Source organism: Convolutriloba macropyga, chromosome 11 (genome assembly GCF_964194025.1).
Source record: "Convolutriloba macropyga chromosome 11, txConMacr16.3, whole genome shotgun sequence".
NCBI classification, from domain to species: Eukaryota; Metazoa; Xenacoelomorpha; order Acoela; family Convolutidae; genus Convolutriloba; species Convolutriloba macropyga.
In genome coordinates, this window is record NC_134478.1 from 51,821,400 (window position 1) to 51,841,489 (window position 20,090).

At 34.9% G+C, this 20,090-nt stretch overlaps 1 protein-coding gene across 1 annotated transcript; it reads right to left on the reverse strand.

The window, feature by feature from the left end:
• Window positions 1–696: 696 nt before the first annotated feature.
• On the reverse strand, window positions 697–17,959 carry LOC142349294 (uncharacterized). The gene is made up of 5 exons (XM_075400764.1): window positions 17,533–17,959; window positions 11,259–11,393; window positions 10,574–10,699; window positions 3,843–4,202; window positions 697–1,071 (listed from the first exon to the last, which is right to left on the reverse strand). The coding sequence occupies exons 1-5, from the start codon at window positions 17,720–17,722 to the stop codon at window positions 857–859; spliced, it is 1,026 nt and encodes a 341-aa protein (XP_075256879.1). The 5' UTR covers window positions 17,723–17,959; the 3' UTR covers window positions 697–856.
• Between the last annotated feature and the right edge of the window lie 2,131 nt (window positions 17,960–20,090).

Consider the following 20,090-nt stretch of genomic DNA (forward strand, 5'->3'; position numbering starts at 1 on the left):
GCTTGCTGATCTTGTGTCTAAGGCGAATAAAAGATCTTCTGTGGTCGCGGATGACGATAATTGTGTATGTTCAGGTTGCAAACGTCGCTTTGACACTGCAAGAGGCTGCAAAGTGCATGAAGCCAGACTCTGCAAGTGTTGAGATTGAGCTCAAATTTAAACACTTTAAAATTGTGGTGCAAATTTAACGCATCTCCTACATAATTTCAGCGTTCCTTTTAAGCACGTTTTCTAAAAAAAATTAGCAACTTTTTCAACACCTTCTTACAAAGTTTTAGTGAATCCTTTTCAAATATTTAGCGCATTCCTTAGCGCTTCAGCGCGATTCTTACAAAACAGTTCATTAATAAGAAATCAAATTATATAAGAGATTAGGAATCAATGGAACTGTACAATGGGTGATGACTAACAAACAGTAGAGCAGGGTTCGAGACTCTTGCAACGCGAGAAGTGGTTGAGGGGAAGACAATGAGCTGAAATTTTTGAAAATTCAGCGGTTCTTACAAAAGTTAAGCGCAATTCAACACAATTCAGCGCATTATTAGGGCTTTTCGCTGAAGTTTTTGAAAATTTAGAGTCTTTCAGCGGATTTGTCACATTTTTTCAGAAAACTTTTCGACCCGAGATTGGTGAGCAGTGATTATTTTGGAGCTCGAGGGTGGAAATCTTCTTGCATTATCAAATTTGTGTGTGAGATAGTGTTAAGTGTAAATTATCAGTTTGGGGGATAATTATTATTTACATAATTTACATACTGGTATTTTATGTATATTATATTTATTGTTTTTATTGCATTAAGTTTGGTTCACAAAACCGAACAAAAAGCGAAGCTGGCCATTACAGTTAATGCTTGCAATTATAAAGTGGTAAAGATGTTAAATATAGAACACACAAAGAGACGAGCAAAGAGAGCCATGAACAAAATTCCAGTGAGGTTATACAAGCGTGCCCTGGAGCTTTTCCCTCCGGCTTGTGGATTTTCACCGCCAGGAGTGTAGACGATGGTTGGGTCGGCTTCAAGTCCTCCTTGCTCTAGGAATATCCTAAGAGCGGTGCTCCGAACAGCTCCAGCTATAACCAAAGTGTTGATTGTAATCATTTCTTTTAACTTTTTGTAATTCATTTAGATTCTTCCCATTATAACTCCACGTCCCACAACAAAATTACAATTATTGTTCCGACCCCACTTGTGGGGGGAGGAACAATATACTCAAATGTTTTTTTTTGTTCAGACAATTTTGACCGATCGATATTTGCATCGTGGAGAAATGTGAGTGGTATCATTAAACAGCTCGTCCAGTGTAGAGTTAGCAATTTAAAAGATTTTTTTTTGAATTTCGTTTTTTCCGAGGAGATATCAAGATTTAAAATTTTGGGTGAACAGAGGAAATTTGACATGATTTTGTTCACTTTTAGCTTAATTTTTGCTCAAATTAAGATATTTTCCATAAGAATATCAATTCAAGACTACTTTTCACGCTACTAAATGAAACATTTTTTCACTACAAATAGGCGAAAGGCAACAAAAAAGCTAATTTTGGTCTCATGGGTAAGTTTACAAAAAATAAAAATCGAATTCTCGAATTAGAGATCTATTTTTTTTAGAATTTTTTTTCTAAAGTTATTTATAGACTATTCATTTTCTATATCAAGACGAACCTCACTTACAGTCAAATGAAGCCCAATGAACAAAAAATTTGTTTTCGAGGGATCGCACTTGTTTTCTTTTGGCCTCTACTCTAAATTTTTCCAAATTTTTAATGAAGTTTTGGTTTTCTTTTTGAGATTTTACTAATTTTCACTAAGTCCGATAGCATAGACTTGTTGACCTAAGGTGCAATAGGCTCTTAATGAGCATTAGGTGAACCTATCTAGTGCTTTGAGTGGATGTTAAGACATTAAAAATTATATATTGATTTTTTTTTGTGAATGTTAACCAATCTTAAAGCTATTTTTCGAACTCTATGTCATTTTCAATAATAACAGGGCTTGCTTTCTTTCTACTGCAACCAAAATTAATATGTATAGCGGTTTTAACTTCTAGCTGTTGGTTTTATGACTTTGATGCAACAAGTTCTAATATATTTTTTCTTAAATTTTTGGATTTTTTCTCATTACTTTGGTTCGTTTTGAATCTTATAATATTATCATAGTGATGATAGTTCTCTTTTGCTCAGAACAAACGTTCAAAGGACCATAGAGAAAGTCTTCAGAGAAAAGCTTATGATTTAAATGGCTTAGACAATTTCTTCTCCCACGTTTCTGTTGAACTTTGGTTTTTGCCTGTATTTGTTGTTGTTTCTACTGCAACCAAAATTAATATGTATAGCGGTTTTAACTTCTAGATGTTGGTTTTATGACTTTGATGCAACAAGTTCTAATATATTTTTTCTTAAATTTTTGGATTTTTTCTCATTACTTTGGTTCGTTTTGAATCTTATAATATTATCATAGTGATGATAGTTCTCTTTTGCTCAGAACAAACGTTCAAAGGACCATAGAGAAAGTCTTCAGAGAAAAGCTTATGATTTAAATGGCTTAGACAATTTCTTCTCCCACGTTTCTGTTGAACTTTGGTTTTTGCCTGTATTTGTTGTTGTTTTCAAAAACATAAGACCTATTGTGATGTCTTTTTGATAACCCATGAATGCCAAACTTCATAGTTTTCCCAATCGAAGAATAACTTAGCGTATTTATTGGTTTCCTTTGAAAGCTGTTGATTTTAATGGCGTTGATATTAAAGGTTCTTCGTTTGTTAATATTTGTTGATTTTTGAGGTCAATTTTTTAACCACGTAGCATCCCATTGCTGCTAAAAATCAATTGAAAATAAAACATTTTTTACTGAAAAGTTCACATTTAATGGTTTGGACACTTTTCTCTCTTTTTTTTACTTTGCTGATTTTGGCTGTTTTTTTAATTCTTGTTGTAGTCGTAAAGCGCTGAGAGGATTAATAAGCTTCTAATTGAGGATTGAATAAATGATGCTACCATATGCAGTCAGTTTATTGCAAATAGCGTTAAATTTGATATTTGATTCGTTTTCAGTTTTTATTAAAAAAATTCAGTTTTCGTTGTTTTTTTTTCTAGAATGACGTTTTTAGCATATTCTCGTAATAACAGATTCCAATGATTTTCAAATAAGGACCAAGTGCACTTATTTAATCGTTCAGTATAATCTTAGCTGAATTAGTGTAAATAATAATTGAAATATGAGAAACAACATTTAGAAATTCTAATGATTTTAAAGGCTTCCAGAATTTGTGTTTTCGTAATTGGTTTGTTTTTTTTCTTAGTTTTTTCTACAACTTTAGTTCGTTTCTATGGCTTGGTCTTAAGAAATACACGTCTTTTTGGCTTCGTAATTATTTTTTTTTGTATTTTTGTCAATATTTAGTTCATTAAAGGCTAAGAGTTTTTGAGACGTATGAAGTTTTGAAACGTTTTAAAAAATGTTGATTGATTTTGGAATTTTGCCTCATTATTTCTTTTTGTCGACTTGTTGCTTAGTCCCATTAAGGAACAATCCCATCGGCTGGTTAGATAGGAAAAAGTAAACTTGGGTTTTATCTCATTGCATATTGAAGTTTCTACAGGGTGCTTTTAAATTTAGATATTGAGTTTTTGACGTGACGTTTTTGTTTTTGCTGATTTTGTTGTTTTTTTTCTCGTATATTTTAATGCAGATCTCGTGAGTGCTTTAAGGAGGAATGGCATTATGTAATTCAATTAGTAGTTTGGATGTGTAAAGATTTTTAAAAAGGATAAAAATATATTATTCAAATTTCAAAAATATAAAGAGTTAAAAGGATCAAACAAAGAAGAGTTCCGAAATTTGTTTACCTAAGGCCAGATCGTACATGGCACGCATTGTAGTCTCGTTCTGGATTGATAGGGGTGAAAAGGTCAGGTTGAAGGACATTGCTTCCACGTTTCCAATAACAGCACCTTCGCATTCCATGCCAGGTGCGTGATCAGTTTCAAATTCATCGCAAATGTTCGCCACTGCCTCCGCTGCTTTGTTGTTTGTGTCCGTAATGATCCCGTGCGTTATAGAACAAGTGTCAGGCGTCGAAAGAAAGTTGCAATTGTTAGAATCCGAACAGAAAAATACGTTTCCGGTGATTACAGCTCCTTCCGTCAAGATTGTACGGGGTCCCAGTAACTCAGTTCGCATGACATCTTGTGTATAGCTGTTGATTGCTGTAAAAAAATATTTTACATTACTTTGCAAAGAGTTGTTCAGCAGAAAACCAATCTTTTTGGTAAAAAATTTTTTGCAGAAGTGTTTCATTCAGCCAAAATTTGGCTAGTTTTGTTGTAACTAGCATAAGACCTAATTAAAATACAAAGTTTTTGCGTACTGTGTAGTAATTATTCTTTTTGCACGGCCAAATTGCATTGTAAATATCTCTACAAACAAAATTCTCAAAATATGGATCAATTTTTGCTCTATATGGGACCTTTATGCAATGATTAACGAAATAAAACAGTGACTGCACAATTTGGCTGACTGTGGAAAACAGCGACAAGCTACAGAGTATGGATGATTGCTGAAATTTCTAGACTAAAGTTATCATAATACGTCTGGATTTTTGTACAACTCATCGTAAAAAAAAACATGATTCGACCAACGTCGACCGAACTGCTCTCAAACTACAGGCAAACGGTTGATCATGGTTGTTGCTGGCATGAATATCTGCGTACTCGAGCATTCCTCGACAGCTTTGGTGAAAAGAACTGTAAACTTAAAGCCTGCTAAAACTCTAAGAGAGCTGCTCAGCAACCTTGAGGAGCTGCGTAGAGTTGAAATTGTATTAAATGTAACCCCAAAAGATGGATTATACACAATCTACACTTCTGAAACTGGAATGAAAAATGGTAGCCTGAATGTTAATCTTTAATCAGAGATGGCACGGTTAATAAATGGTAAAACGATCCTCTACATTGACCTTTTATCAGCCAGAGGTTGCGATTCTTACTTCAATAGATCAATATGCATACAAAATGAATGAAGCCCGTAACTCTCTTTTCATTACGATACGAACTTTTGAAAAACAAATAATTAAAACCAACGACAATTTTTACGTAGTAACGTATCCTCAACAAAACTCAGGTTTTGATTCACTAAGTTTCATATTCCAAATTTCCATTTAAGACACGATCTCTGTGTAGTCATTCATGAATTGGGTAACCAAATTCTTTTTTTTCTTCATATATTAGACATCTTGACAGCTCTCATATGAACACTGAACAAACTATTCCGTAAATGAATCTGATACCCGAGCCATTCATTCGTAAGATGAAAAATATTTCAGCTAAAATAAAATATTTGATTCAACAGAAAATCAGATTTATGAGAACTTTTATTTCAAAGATAACCGTGGAACAAAGTGTGAGTGCTTGCATTTTTTTTATTTTGATAATTACACACTTCTACATTAGAATTACTAAGAAAATATTGCGAGATAGAACCGTACTCTTTTATCGAATCCTTATCAATTTACCAAAGAAGGTTGGAATACGCTAACAACAGGTAACACTGTTTTTCTCAAGAAAAAAACAGGAATGTTGTTTATTGAGTGTATATTGTCAGCAAGCGGTAAGACTTCCAATTACACGTACGAACAAGTGCAAATTTTCTGGAAAAATTACTCTAAATTCCAGTGTGAAGTTCAACCTTATATCTTACAAAAGTCACTAAGTAATTTTGTTTTAGTAGAGATTTGTTCTGAAACATTTCAGGAACAAATTTTTATTTCATGAACAATGTATCTCGACATCTTTATTTCAACCAAATTTTTAAATAATAGTTGAAACATTATGTACAGTGCAGTTTGTAATTGTGCATCGCGGAAAATTTTTTACTCCTTACTCGTTTTTTAAGCTACTCGTAGAATCTTTTCCTGAACAAAGCAATGCATTGTGATAAAAAAAGCATCATTTATGTTTCGTTAAAGTTTTATTGCTTTTACATCCGATATACTGTTAATTTCACTTCCGGTATCTTTATTTCTATTAAAAATGTCTGAGGATAATAACTTTGAGATCGTTGAAAATAGAGAAGAAAAACTACAAGTTCCAAAATATGAAGATAATAGAAAAACAACATAGAGGCTACGAACAAGGATATATTGAGAGGCAGAACCATCTTCCACGTGAACTGAAACAAACAAAACTCTTGTACGTCTCCCGAATATGATCTCTCAACTGATCTTGGTTTCATCAACCTTCACATTCACACATAGACAGACTGATCTCATACTCATTACGGCCAGAAGTTGGATTCGAATATTGAGAAAAAAAATCCCTGCAAAACAAAACCAGATTTTCTCTGAAAGAACAATAAGAGCAGCGAAAAGTTGCTGCTTTAGTAACACTCGTTTATCCCTAATGAACTGAAGCCGCTCGTCCTGGAACTGCTTCCAGGTGTTCGGCCTGATTTTTTTATGCAATCAGTTTAAGACAACAATCTGAAGTTTGACAACTGGATCAACTCTTACTTCTTCTTCAGTACATTATCGGTCTTCGTCAGTACATTCTTCAACTCAATTTACAGCTTCTACTAGTATTTTCTTTGCAACGATCAAAAATTAAGGTAATAGAGACCCAACCATTTCATTCTAACTCAATAAAAATAACTGCATCATTTAGAGCAACATCACCAATAGAGCAAAGAATATCTCAAAGAAACAAACGTGAAAACAATTGATCAGAAAGTTTTCAACCAAGCTGCAAGCAATTCTGTACAAAACAAAACGTTTAGCAAACACTACAACAACTGAGTATTGAAGACCATCTTTTGGTATTCTTTTACCATACTCATATACTATCTGCAAAACTGCATAAAGAATCAGCACCAAGCTGGAATACAAGCAGCAAACCCCTGCTTTAGTGGAAGACGGACTTACTTTTCCGTTTTATTCTACCAATAACAACAAAACATCAATACTTTCAAACTCAATGGTTGTTTGCTGCTAAAGAGATCACTGCTACTAACTAATTATAAGTGAGAAGTAAAATTTCAATGAGAAGTTTCAAATCTAGAGCACCAACTCCCCATTCTTCGTTCATGAAGTTTTGAACTCAGTGCTTGGAATAGAGCCTACCTTAGTTCCTATTTTTTCTGTTTCTTTTAGTCCTCTTTTCTTGATCTGGCGGCGAGGCAAATTATATGTCAGATCATAATGATTAAGTTTTGGTTTTTATTCTTTGAAGTACTAAATGTCTTTCAATGTTTCAGTAAACGTATTTGTTGAATATTTGCTGAATTTGTAGCAATAGTGCCAATTTGTTTTGAATCTTAAATAAAAACGAAAAAAATGTCAAAAATTTTTCTTGCAAAAAAACATTGTTATTCACATTGATCTGACAAAAGTTACAGAATTTATCAAACTTATTCAACTTTTTGATACTATTTCGGACTCTTTTTAAATCGTTTTCATCTTCAATATCAATTCTTGTTATTCGTGCCACGATTTACATCGCGATTCATGTGAAATCTTTTAAAATTCTGTCATATAAAATATACGGCAGCTATTCTTCTCATTGTTATACATAATTGTTGCATAATTTTTTTTCCGGATTGAACACGTATTTTGAAGCAGGCGTTGTTATTTAAGGGTTTAGAGACAAATTCTTTTCTATCGAAACAAACTCTTTTCATTAACTTTTCCTATAAAACCGCAACCTTATTGTATATAGAATTTCAAAGCAAAGTTACTTTATTTCTTGTAGATTTTTAAAAAAATGAAATTGCTGTTCTCTTTGAAATGAAAAAAAAAATGAGAAAAATCTTTTCTTGAACGTTATCAAGATTGATAATGCCAAATTCTGATAGTAATTCTCCAGTTCGCTTCACTTCACAGATATATTTCAATTAATTATGAATGACAAAATTGACTTCAAATTTTGTGTGTTTTTATTTTAATGTCTATTTTCATATATCTTGCTTGTCACTATAGACAAATGGTTTAACCCTTAGATGCGTCTGAATCATCAGGGCGGTATCTTTCATTCAACTTGACAACCTACACGATCTTCTTATATCGCATAATTAAAAACATTTATACAAAAACTACAAACGGCCTTCAAAAAACAGCAAAAAACAATGGCCACATTGCATTTACAGTTTCTTAGCACTAATCAGGATAGCGTCATTTCCTCTTAAAACAAATAAACAACAAAAAAACGAAACCAGGAGGAATTACATTTCAACCTCACAAACTGCAACGCCTAATTATTGTACAATTGAGGTACCCCAGTGATTGCGGAATTTCTATAGTGTAAGATCTGACAAAATTCTGACAAAACCATCTTGCTATTAGCCTGTAAGGGGACATATCTTCTTATAAGATCTTCTAAGACGTTTATCAGATCTTATACGATAAAATTTCCCCTTATAAGATTTTACACGATAAAAATTCCTCTTATAAGATCTTACACGATAAAAAATCTTCTTATAAGATCTTACACGATAAAAATTCTTCTTATAAGATCTTACACGATGAACATTCCGTCTTATCAGATCTTGCACGATAAAAAATTTCCTCATATATAAATTCCTGAAGTATGGTATATTCTTTATAATGAAGACAATTCAGGGTTGCTCTCAAGCAGTAGCCGAATAACTACAGCATGCAACACTTAAGTGTCAGAGCAACAAAGAGAAAAATATCTTATACTGTCTTCTAAGACTTATAAGATATTGTAAAAAAGATTTCTTGAGAGACAGGGGCTTTCTCCGAAGCGGTGATTATCAAACAAGGCTGAAAAATTTTTTCAAAGGCCAAAACTATCTTGGACTGCTAAGTTTAGCCATCGTAAACAGTTAGGACTCACAATGAAATTGCAGCCAAAACAGAATCAACAAGCATTTTTTTGTTTCATAATTGGTTAGCTGACCGATTGTTATTGTACTTTCATAGGACCTTGACTACTTGACATGTCATATCAGATCTTACACGATAAAAATTCCGTCTTATCAGATCTTACACGATAAAGATTCTGATAAGAGGAATGCTTATCTTATAAGATGTCTTATCAGATCTTACACGATAAAAATTCTGATAAGAGGAATGTTTATCTTATAAGATGTCTTATCAGATCTTACACGATGAAAATTCCTCTTACCAGAATTTTTATCTTGTAAGATCTGATAAGAGGAATTTTTCTCGTGTAAGATCTTATAAGAAGAATTTTTATCGTGTAAGATCTTATAAGAAGAATTTTTATCGTGTAAGATCTTATAAGAGGAATTTTTATCGTGTAAGATCTTATAAGAGGAATTTTTATCGTATAAGATCTGATAAACGTCTTATAAGATCTTATAAGAAGATGCATCCCCTTACAAGAATTTTTATCGTTAAAGATCTGATAAGATCTAACACGATTAAAATTTTTAGTCAGCATCTTATCAGACCTTGCACGATAAAAATTCCACAATCACTGGGGTAAATAAATTGTTTAGTCTTGTAAGATTTGATGCTGTAAATTATTGACCTCATCACGTTGAGAGAAAAATTGCTGAAATCTTTATTTGTATCTGATAGGACCCTATAGACGACGTGTGCATGAAAGAAATAGCTCGCAGGCTCCGTCAAAACATTTCTGAGACTTTTACCTAAGAACTTTTTTAAGCCATAAAACATTCAGAACTTAGCATAAATATTTGATTTGAATTGAAGCCAATTTCAATCTAAAACTTCTCTTAATTTCTAACTAAGTTACAAAAAATAGAGTAATTTAGCTGTTGTTCGTTCAGGTCATTCTGTGGTTCCGGACAAAAAGGCTTCAATGCTGGAACTAAGATTCTGGTTAAAACAAAATGACATCAAAATATAATTGAGTTTTTATTTTTATTGGAAATGATTTTCATTGATTACTTTAACCTTGAATTAAAACCTTTAAACCTTTGACCTTTAAAATTTGCCACTAAATAAAACTGCTTTTAAAAAAGTCTTTCCGAACCAGTTTTGCTCTCCTTAAGGTTACGTATTTGGAATTATCATGCCATTTTCTCATTTACCACGCAAGATTTTATAATAATGACAGACTTACATAGAGATCAAAAGAAAAACTATTGAATTCTAGAAAGTGCGAACAGATAGAACAGCATGATGGCTTGTCGAATTTCTGGGAACTCAGAATGTTGAAACCTACGTGTCAAACACTTTTCTCTGCTTTAAGAGCAAAAGTTCTCTTCATTATTAAAAAAAATTCAGGCAGTCACTTCTAAACAGTTCTTTGCTTGATATTGTTCAATGTAAAAACAGCTGCTATTTGCAGAAGCAACAATTTATTATAATTAAAATATTTCTTCCGCAAACTTTAATGTTGATCACGTGTTTGGAACTGAAAATATGTTCTTCCGATCATGATACCATACACCCGGATGCAGCCATACCACCCGGATCGAGGTTTCACTCCTATTTCACCCCTAATTAACGGGGATTTTTTTAATTTTTACACTCTTTACACCATTTTCTCCGTTAATTTTGGGGAAAATCGTCGGCCCGGGCAAATACCTTCGCTTAATCAGCTGTTAAAAATACTCAAAGCTTGGCAGCTCTTACTTGTTGCCCCGCTTGTGTTGAGGAACAAGGCTTCAACTTTTCCCAGAATCAGGCAGGTGAAGAATTTGTTCGCGTCGCTATCTTTCCTGGCTGTGAAGAACATAGTGAGACATGAGGAACCAGTCGCTAAAAAACAGGAAAAGGGGGTTAACATTTGCACTGATAAAAATTTGCAAAAATGTTTTTAGTGACGATTCTTGCTGTCAAAAGTTTTAGAGTGCTTCACAAGTTAGATTTTATATATTTGATATATACCCCATATACTCTGAATACAAAATTGCAATTGTCAAGCAATCAATGGATAATTTTAACTATGAAAAAGAAATCGAGTTTCTAGTTGACGTTTCTTAAGTTTCTCTTTTTAAATTATCTTTTATATCTGTTTTCATTTTGACCCGTCCTGTGATTCGTCAAATGAATGCTCGAGCGTTTTTTTTCTTCATATTTTATTACTGTTTTGTAGAGCGAACCAAAACTTCATAAAATTCACATTAGGTAAATTTAGCGTAAAATTAGCTGAATTTAGCTGAATTCACGTGATGCTAATTAGCCTGAACGTTACTATGAAAAAAAAGCCACTATGGACAGGGTTGTAAAATTTATGAGTCCACTTATTTGGGTTGGTGGAGGGGGGATATATCCAAATTACAATTCTCGATAAAAAATATTAATTAAAAAATGGAACCAGAAATGGGTTCGTCGAGGAGCAGATCGGTGCTATTCGGACATTCTCTATTGTATCCTACGTACTCCTTCAGTTTGGCAGCGGTCGTCAAATCTTGCAGCTCACCCTGAATTCCATCAGTTGTTCCGAGATACCCTGAAATTGACATGAACAATTTTAATCCATGTGATCTAGCTCGAAGCTGTCGGCCAGATTTTTTCCGCACCATGTAATTTGAGCTCATCGTGCACAGATGTGCGCTCGAAGATGGTCTGATCAGAGGTCATTTCGGTCTGGCCACCTCGACCTGGGCAACCCTTCTAGCACTTCCCGCCCATCTTGTATTAACATCACAGAACCTTTCAAAATCTTGAGCGTATCATGCCGATACACTCATTTCTCGTGCATTCAGAACATGTTCCGACGAAACAAATGCAAGTAGGGTGTTTTCTAATCGGCTATTTTCGATTTCGTCGGTTTAATTTGTACAATTTTTCGGTCATCATAAGCGTTTTGTTTTTGTCGGTATATTTGCTGTGCAGTCGGCCACCGGAGAGAATAGAGTCTAACATCTGAGCGATTAGAATTGTATCTGTTCGTAGTGCGGAATATTTTTTTTACAGGGCCGTGGATAATAACCAAAAGGAATATTAGCCGAAGATAATATCGGCTAAAAAGTTTTATTTAATCAGATTTGATTATGACTTTAAATGTTTGTTGTGACTTGATATGTATCTATCAGAACTGAACAAAATATCATCAAATCTTGCAATGACCTTTGCGTTTTCTAACCGCATGTTATTTATAATTATGAGCAATTTAGCCCGATGCGTATAATTAAAAGCACCGCAATTTGCAAACATCCACTATACGTTATCTGTAATTATAGAAAAAATCGCATACACCTGAAAAATGTTTAATTACAATTGTGCCCCCTTCTATACGTTTTATTCCCCTCTGTAACAGAGCACGTGCCGGTACAAGTTAAATCATATGTAATAATATGTCACATGCGCGCGCGTCTCTGTGTGTGTGTGTGTGGGGGGGGGGGGGGTTGAACAATTTGCGCCCGAGAAGCTCGGTCAACCAACCGAAAAAATCTGGTAATTGTATCTTTTCTGTTTGCCCCCCCCCTATACTCTATAAGAAAGACCATTTGAACCACCAAATACGTACTTTTTGGTCCCTGGAGATCCTTTATTTTAGTCATAATAAATTGAGGGTAGGAGTAGGCGACTGGATGGTTTCTTATTTCCGGGGTATCAAAAAATTAGTGACCAAAAGCTTTTCCTATAAGAGATTAGTTTTTTTTTTAAAAAAACAAGCATTATTCCTTGTCGGCTTAAATTATGAGCAATATTAAACTACCGTATATGACTTGATTTCAAAACTTCGCTGCATAAATAAATTGTGATTGCCGGTGCTAGCAATTAGAGCCGAACGAACACAGAGCCCAAGGAGAAAGAAAAATGAAAATTACAGCAGAACTATGTGATTGGTTCCCGTACCTAACTCCTAGTGTGTTTCAGTACTGGGCCAGTATAAATGCAATTCCTCATCATTACTGAATCATCGACTGATTCATGTCACTTTTTTGACTTTTCAGATTTGCGTTCAGTCTGATTTTACAATGGTCAGACTTGGGCTAAGTGTAAATATAAAGGTTAGTACGGGGATTCAACCCACGATCTCTCGCTCCGTAGACGTTTCGCCTCCTAACTGCACCAACCCGCCTGATAAAAGTTTAACTTTTGCGCCATTAATATACGCTTGAAAGAAGCGAATTTAAAGCAAGAAAGCGAGCAAAACATGTTACATGGGAGACTTGCATTTACAATTGCCCAGTACTGATTTATACTTGGAGTTCGGTACGGGTTTAAATTGAACAAAACAAAGAAAACAAAATGGCGAATAAAATTTCGTCGTCCCTTGATTATCTATGATGTGCGGTCTTGCTCAGATGGTGGGAGGGTGGAGGTTGCGACCACGGATAGACCTTCGTTACGCTATTTTGTGAGTTTTTTTTTCAAAAAAATTGCGTTTAAGGTACCGAGTTTAAGGTCAACCAATCAGAGCGCAGGAATTATCCGGCTTTAAATCTCATTTTATGGCATTCTGCTCTGCGCTCGTTCGGTTCTAACGGCGTCCACCGTAAATGCCGTTTGCGCATATTGTATATGGAAGTGCATGGATTGCAAACAATATATTATAGCATGTGTCAATGGGTTATGTAATTGAAAGTGAGGGAGCAATAAAAGAAATGATGTCTGTTTTTCTCGACGACCACTTACTGTGATTTGAAAACGATAAAAAGTTCAAATTATTTAAAATCAAAGTTTAATTTAAGAAATTTTTTCATATAGCTTTTTTATTTTTCTTTCAAATTTATTAGTATTACCATCAATCATTTCATCATGGTTTTAACTCCTTATACAATTGGTACACCCAAAAAAGTTTTCGTAAAAAAGTACATATGGTTGCATAAAGCCATCAGGAAATGGCTGAAGACTATGTTCCGGAGGTTCCAGGTACCTCGGTCAAACGATGGATGCCAGAAGATCCAAGTAATTAGAAATTAGCGCGTTTTTAGAATTTCTCAGCGAAATTCCCTAATTGAAAACATTAAAGCTGGAGCACAAGAAAGAGGCTTGGAATTAGTTTGTCGTCAGTATGTGCAAAAATGAATCAAGTGGCCACAAGATAATCGATTAGCAGGAAACAATGAATCTTTTTGTAAGAAACTAAACAATATCTGATTTTTCGGCATAAAAAATTTCATTTAGAATATAAGACAGGCGCTTTTAAAAATTACTTTTCAGGACTGATACATAGGTGTTGATGTTTGTAAACACACGTTTCCGAACGTTTGTGTTTGATGATTCTAGATTACAAAACAATTAAATTGAATTTCTGTAAAAAATATTATGTTATCAGAGATTAGAGATTTGTTTTATTGGGATACAATCATGTTGAAACCATTATGATACGTACTGAAATTAATTGTCTAAAAACATAGGCTGTAGAAAATTGAAACTACTTTGAAAAATCAAAAAAGCAATATAGTCCCCCAAGTTAACACTATCAAAATCAAAAATACCACAGACAATTAAAACTGCACAAAACGAAAGAATTTGAAGAGAAAACTGTCTCGATGTTTAGGTTACGCGCGTTTGTAAAGGGGTGTGCTTGTAAGGGTTGTGTAGAGTGTTTGTGGGGTGTAAGTATCGGCGAAGTGTAGGTATGTTAAGAGATGTGTGCATTTCTGTAGTCTGGGATAGACCTTTAAAACTTGCACGCTCTGGGGTCCAGACCGAATGGTTAACTTGTAAGAACTTGCAGGTTTCTTGCAAAAGATGGTTAATTTGTAAGATTTTGCAAGTTTCTTGCAAAAGATGGTTAACTTGTAAGAACTTGTAAGTCGAATGGTTAATTTGAAGAACCTTGCCAGACAGATGGATAACTTGTAGGTTTCTTGCAACTTTGTTCCGGTCGAGCTCAACTCTTATTGGTTAATTCAATTTGACATTCAGTTATTTGTCGTACAGTCATAAGCGCAGGGGAGTTAGTTGCTCTGTTTGGATAAAATTGTTACTTTTCATAATACAATTCGACCTAAACAGACAAAATTGTTACTTTTTGAAATTTATCAATTCGAGAGAGCTCCTTTCGCAATTCCATGAAAAAACAGTAAATCTCAATTAGCTTCTTTGCGATTGCTTTTTTAAAAATTTTCCCAACATATTGACTTTGATTGAATTTTCAAATCCAAATGTCAGCAATTTCTCAAAAAATTTTAGTTGCCCTTTATTTTTATTTACTTTTTTCTAATTTCATTTCACACTTTTCCAGATTTTATGTTTTCCAAACATCCGTTTACATTCATGTCTTGCAGCGTTTTAATGGGGTTTAGTGCGTGTGTGTGTGTGTGTGTGTGTGTGTGTGTGTGCGTGTGTGTGTGTGTGCGAGGGCGAGCGTGTGTATGTGTATGTATTTTTGCGCGCGTGTGTGTGCGTGGTGTGTGTGTGTGTGATGTGGTGTGTGTGTGTGTGTGTGTGTGTGTGTGTGTGTGTGCAAATGGTTAACTTTTAAGTAACTTGTAGGTCGAATTGTTAACTTGTAAGAATCTTGTAAGTCAAATGGTTAACTTGTAAGAAATTGTAAGTCGAATGGTTAACTTGTAAGAACTTGCAAGTTTTTGGAAGGAAAACTTGCAAGGCGATGCACATCCTTGTAAGAGCCTGCAAGAAACTTGCAAGTTCTTACAAGTTAACCATTCGGCCTCGACCGGGGCCACCAGGAGTTCCCAGTTACTATATACTACCATATAATTTTCCGTAAAAGTGCATCATTTAAAATCTAAAGTCAGCGTTCTAAAATAGAAGTCAACGTTCAACTAAGGAACAAAATACCTTCAAGTAAACAAAATTGTACAGGGAAAATGCCTAAAAGGAGGCCATATAAGAGATTACTTACCTTGCGATAAGAGATTTTTTAAGTTAGATGAAACGTTAAAAAAGAAACAACAACAATTTGATGCCCCATAAAAAGCTTGAATTACAAAGTTTTCAAAATATGCAGACTCGAGTTTTAGGTGAGGGATGTCAGCAGAGGTTGCACTTGTGTGTGTGTGTCTGCGTGTGTATGTATGTGTGTGTGTTCTTTTTAAGTGAGGGTAGTTATCTGGGTAGTGGGTTCGGTATGTGTGCCTGGGGTTTGTATAGAGGAGCCCGTGTTGAGGACAACAACGAAAAAACGACGATATTTTGTAAGAAATTGTCGTTTTTCGTCGTTTTGTCGTCGTTTTCGTCGTTTTGTCGTCGTTTTCTTTGTTTTCATTAGTTTCCGTCGTTTTGGTCGTCTTTTAAGTGTAAGAAATGATCGTTTCTTCGTCGTTTTTTTGTCGTTTCTTACGTCGTTTTTTTTTCAACTGAAATCGTCGTTTTTTCGTCGTTTTTTCGTCGTTTAATTGCCTTTGTACTATTTTTTGTGTATTAGATCGTGGTGGCATACAACTTTTATGGCCTGATAGCGCAGAAGTCAGTGCAGGAGGTAAATTTATCAGGAGTTCAATGATTCGAATCCCAGCGCTGATCGTTTTTCGTCGTTTTTTTTTAAAAAAACGATCATTTCCTACATAAAAATAACCGCGAAATAACGAGCAGAACGACGATTACCACGTAAGGGCTTTGATTGCTTTTGTCTAATGAAAAGGATAAAGAAAACGATTTCTTACAAGTGAAAAACAAAATTCCTCAACACGGGAGAGTGGGGAAGGCGGGTAGGTAGGAGTTTGAGGGGGTTGGTTGGGTTCTGCATTTTCAATAGCGGAGGAACTCTTAAGGAAAAAATTTATTAAAGTTATATTTGACCATGATTATCACAAGGTGTTCGTTCTAACTAAATACTAGGAATAAAGCTTCTGTTGAAGTCCATTGTTCGAAAACTGAAGTCAGAAAAGTGAAGTTATGAACAAACTTGGATCAGATAAAAAGTCTGTACAATACCAATACTCCACTTCGAGTGGAAAAAAATTACAATGCCAAAACTTCTCTTCGAGTCGTAAAGTTTTTTCGAACACCAATACTCCTCTTCGAGTCGTCTTTGAGAAGACTCATTTGTTGATATATGCGATGAATTAGAATAATTCCGATGTTTAAAAGTGCCAAAATTTTATAGAAACATGTTCTTCAATCAACTATTGTTAAATGTGAGCGAGCGTTGAACAAATTTTGAACCGTTGAGAAATAATCAAAACAACCAAAAAGAACAAATTACTTAATTCACTTAATAGGCAGGATACGCTGACAGACAAGGAGCCGCTGATTGCACTTCAAAAATTTTGGAACTTCTAGCACAAAACCAGGGGAAAATTTATAAGACATGCTTAAATTCAACAACATTACACCTGTTGGTGATCACTACCCTTTTTCGCCGGAGTCTCGAGTATTTGGGTTTTCAGACCATCAGAGCAATGCCGCTAAAACTTTTGGCGAGGTGGCTATAACACCAGGGTTGCAAGTAAGAGATACAGGCACGGATCGGTTACAGGTCGTTTTTTAATAGCACTACCCAGGTCGAGCTGTGCGGTAATGATCAGAGAAACCCTGGCAGTTTATAGTCTGGGTGGTTCCGATCATTAACGCACACTTCGCCCTAGGTAGCCTTCTTATGTCCCCAACACCGCCAACCAACTCTAATGTTATATCAACTCAATGATCGCTCCGAGCAGGAACAAACAAAAAGGATCCACAAAACTAAGTAAACTAGATTCACAAAAGGATAAAAAGAGATTTACCTGTTCGGATTACAGACATGGTTGGGTCACCGTAATCGGACACAGGTGAGCAAAGCTGACAGGTGTAGCATCTATCAATTTCCCCCTGGACGCATTGCACTGTCAATTGCAGCACTGCCAGAGCAACCCAAATTTGTTGCGAAACATTTTTTCTTTTTCCAGAAAATTTACTTATCGTGAAAAAATCCATCTGAAAATTATTGTTTTATCTCTCCGTGCTTTCTGAGAGGTATCAAATTTATTTATAGTATTTTATACTGAGCTCGGGAAATTTGACCAAAGAATTGATTTTATACTTTGGTCGGTATTAAGTACTTTGTTGCTACGCGTCGCTAGAAAATACTGAATAAATTATTCAAACGTTTTTTTTTCAAACGTAATTTATCTTCGTTTAATAGATTTTAAATCAGCGCGAATGAATTGAAAAACCTCTGAAGAACTTATAAGTTAGTCAAATTAATTTTTTAGAGCCGAATAATTTCATTTTTCACAGTGCGAAACCGCGGCATTTTATAGATTAAATCAGCTGCTTGATAGTTGAGAAGGTCTGAAAACTACTCAATTTTGGTAATTTTTAGCATTTTTATCAAATGACAGATACTCGAAAACAAAAATTACAAAAGATCTCAGCGTTAATTTTAAATGTCACAGTAGTATTGTATCATTTGAATTAATTAATTAGTCTTGTTTAAAACTCACTTCGGTCAAAACGCAGAATGGTTAAGCTGGCTAAATTGATCAAAAAGAACATTACAGTCCAGGTGGCAGCCAAAACCGCACAAAAATTGCTATTTGCTTTTAAGCGGGGGTCTCTTTGGGGGGGGGGGGTGACTTAGTAGAAGTTCACGAGTACTTGCACATAAGTTTTGTTCAGCTGAACAACTTTGATGATAATTTTGTGGTATAAGTATTTTTTTTTGGTTTCATAAAAAAAGTTGGCAGTGAAGCTTCCGAAAAATAAAACATTAACATATTCTCTAATACTTATCATTCTTGTAACACTGCTCTAGAACGCTCGCTTTATTTAATCTCTAATTCGGTATTCAGAAATTTTGTGAAAATTGTTTATTTTTGTACACCTAAGCGAACAAAGCGGCTTTGTACATGGCACAAAATCTTCCCACAATCCAATCATATCTGAAAGAATACAAACCATTATGAAACAATCTGAAATAATATTGCAGTAATGTTTGCCTTAGTACTAAGACAATATTAAAGGCAGTTGCTGCAAAAATGACGAATGTTTCTCTCACTAAACTTTTTAAAAAGAACGAAAAAGAAATGGTTCAAGAATCTTGAGTCGCCTTAAAATGCCTCGGTAGCCTTTAACTTTGCCGTGAATTTTCATTTGCACCGATTTTTCATTTGGTTATGGAAAAGATGTTTCTATAACGCCAAAACAAAATTCAGTTAATGTATTTTGTGTCAATAACATTTTGTTGCTTAATGAGTTTATCAGGCAAATTTTTGTAAATCAAAACATAATTTGAGTAGTTTGACAATTAAATGAGGGGTTCAATTACCTTGATACTGCTTGGCTTTCAAAAATTTTTGTAACTAATAACAAACCAATCCCATTAATTCCCTTATTAGATTTAATTGTCTATCAAATGAGGAAGAGAACGAAAAAATTCACAAAATCACATTTCTTTCAACGAACAACTAAGTGAAAAAAAAATTATTGCTGTGTGGTACTCAGATCCTTCGCGCTCGTAATTCTTATCTACATGTAAAGATATTGTTAACGCACAACTTCTATTCACGTTAGCTAAGGCAGACTGCACTTAATCATTTCACTGTCTGTCTATTAGTGCGCAAGAACCTGTTACTTTTGAAGGACTATGAACAATCGCACGGCGATTGCAATGTTAACAAATATAGTGAAGTACATACTGCATATGATAGTGTTAATTCACTGCTTCAAAGATTAAGTAGTATTAGAGTTTTAATGGTAACCCATGTACCACATTTCCCCTCGGAGGAATAACAAAGTTTTCAAGTTTGTTTTTTAGAACTCATGGGGGTCTAGCTCTCTCTCTCTCTCTCTCTCTCTCTCTCTCTCTCTCTCTCTCTCTCTCTCTTCATTGTCTTGCTCGACTGGTGATGTCTTATCCGACTGTTGTATGGGTGGCTGTTGCGGTGGTGTGAGCTCATCGTTGTTTTCTTGCATAGGCTGTGTGTGATCAGCGGGGTGCTCGTCCACTTGCCGTGCCTGGGAATCGTCCTGCATTGTAGTTGTGGGCTGGTAGCTGGCGTTTTCTGTGAAGCTTTTTCTTGGGGAAAGTTGCTCAGATCCCTCAGTGTCATCGTCCGTTGTGAGAGTTACGCTGTGACCGTTTTTTCGGGCTTCTTGGTTTTTCTGCTGCTTCTTTTTGGTTTCTTGTTCTTCGCGATTTCCTGTACAATGGGGTCCTCTTGAGGGTCGTAGTCTGGGTCCTCACTGTTCTCGCGTGTTTCTTGTCATTGTTCTGCCAATTCGAAGTCTTCTTCTTCGAATGGAGGGTCGGGCGGTGTTGTTTTGCTTTGGCTTTTTGCCCCCGTTTTCCCCTTCCTTGGTG

Coding starts and splice junctions, on each gene's coding strand:
- LOC142349294 (XM_075400764.1), bottom strand. CDS start 17,722: ATGGATTTTTTCACGATAAGTAAATTTTCTGGAAAAAGAAAAAATGTT. Junction 10,700..11,258: donor CCTCGACGAACCCATTTCTG/GTTCCATTTTTT, acceptor CCTGTTTTTTAG/CGACTGGTTCCTCATGTCTC. Junction 1,072..3,842: donor CATGTACGATCTGGCCTTAG/GTAAACAAATTT, acceptor CTTTGGTTATAG/CTGGAGCTGTTCGGAGCACC.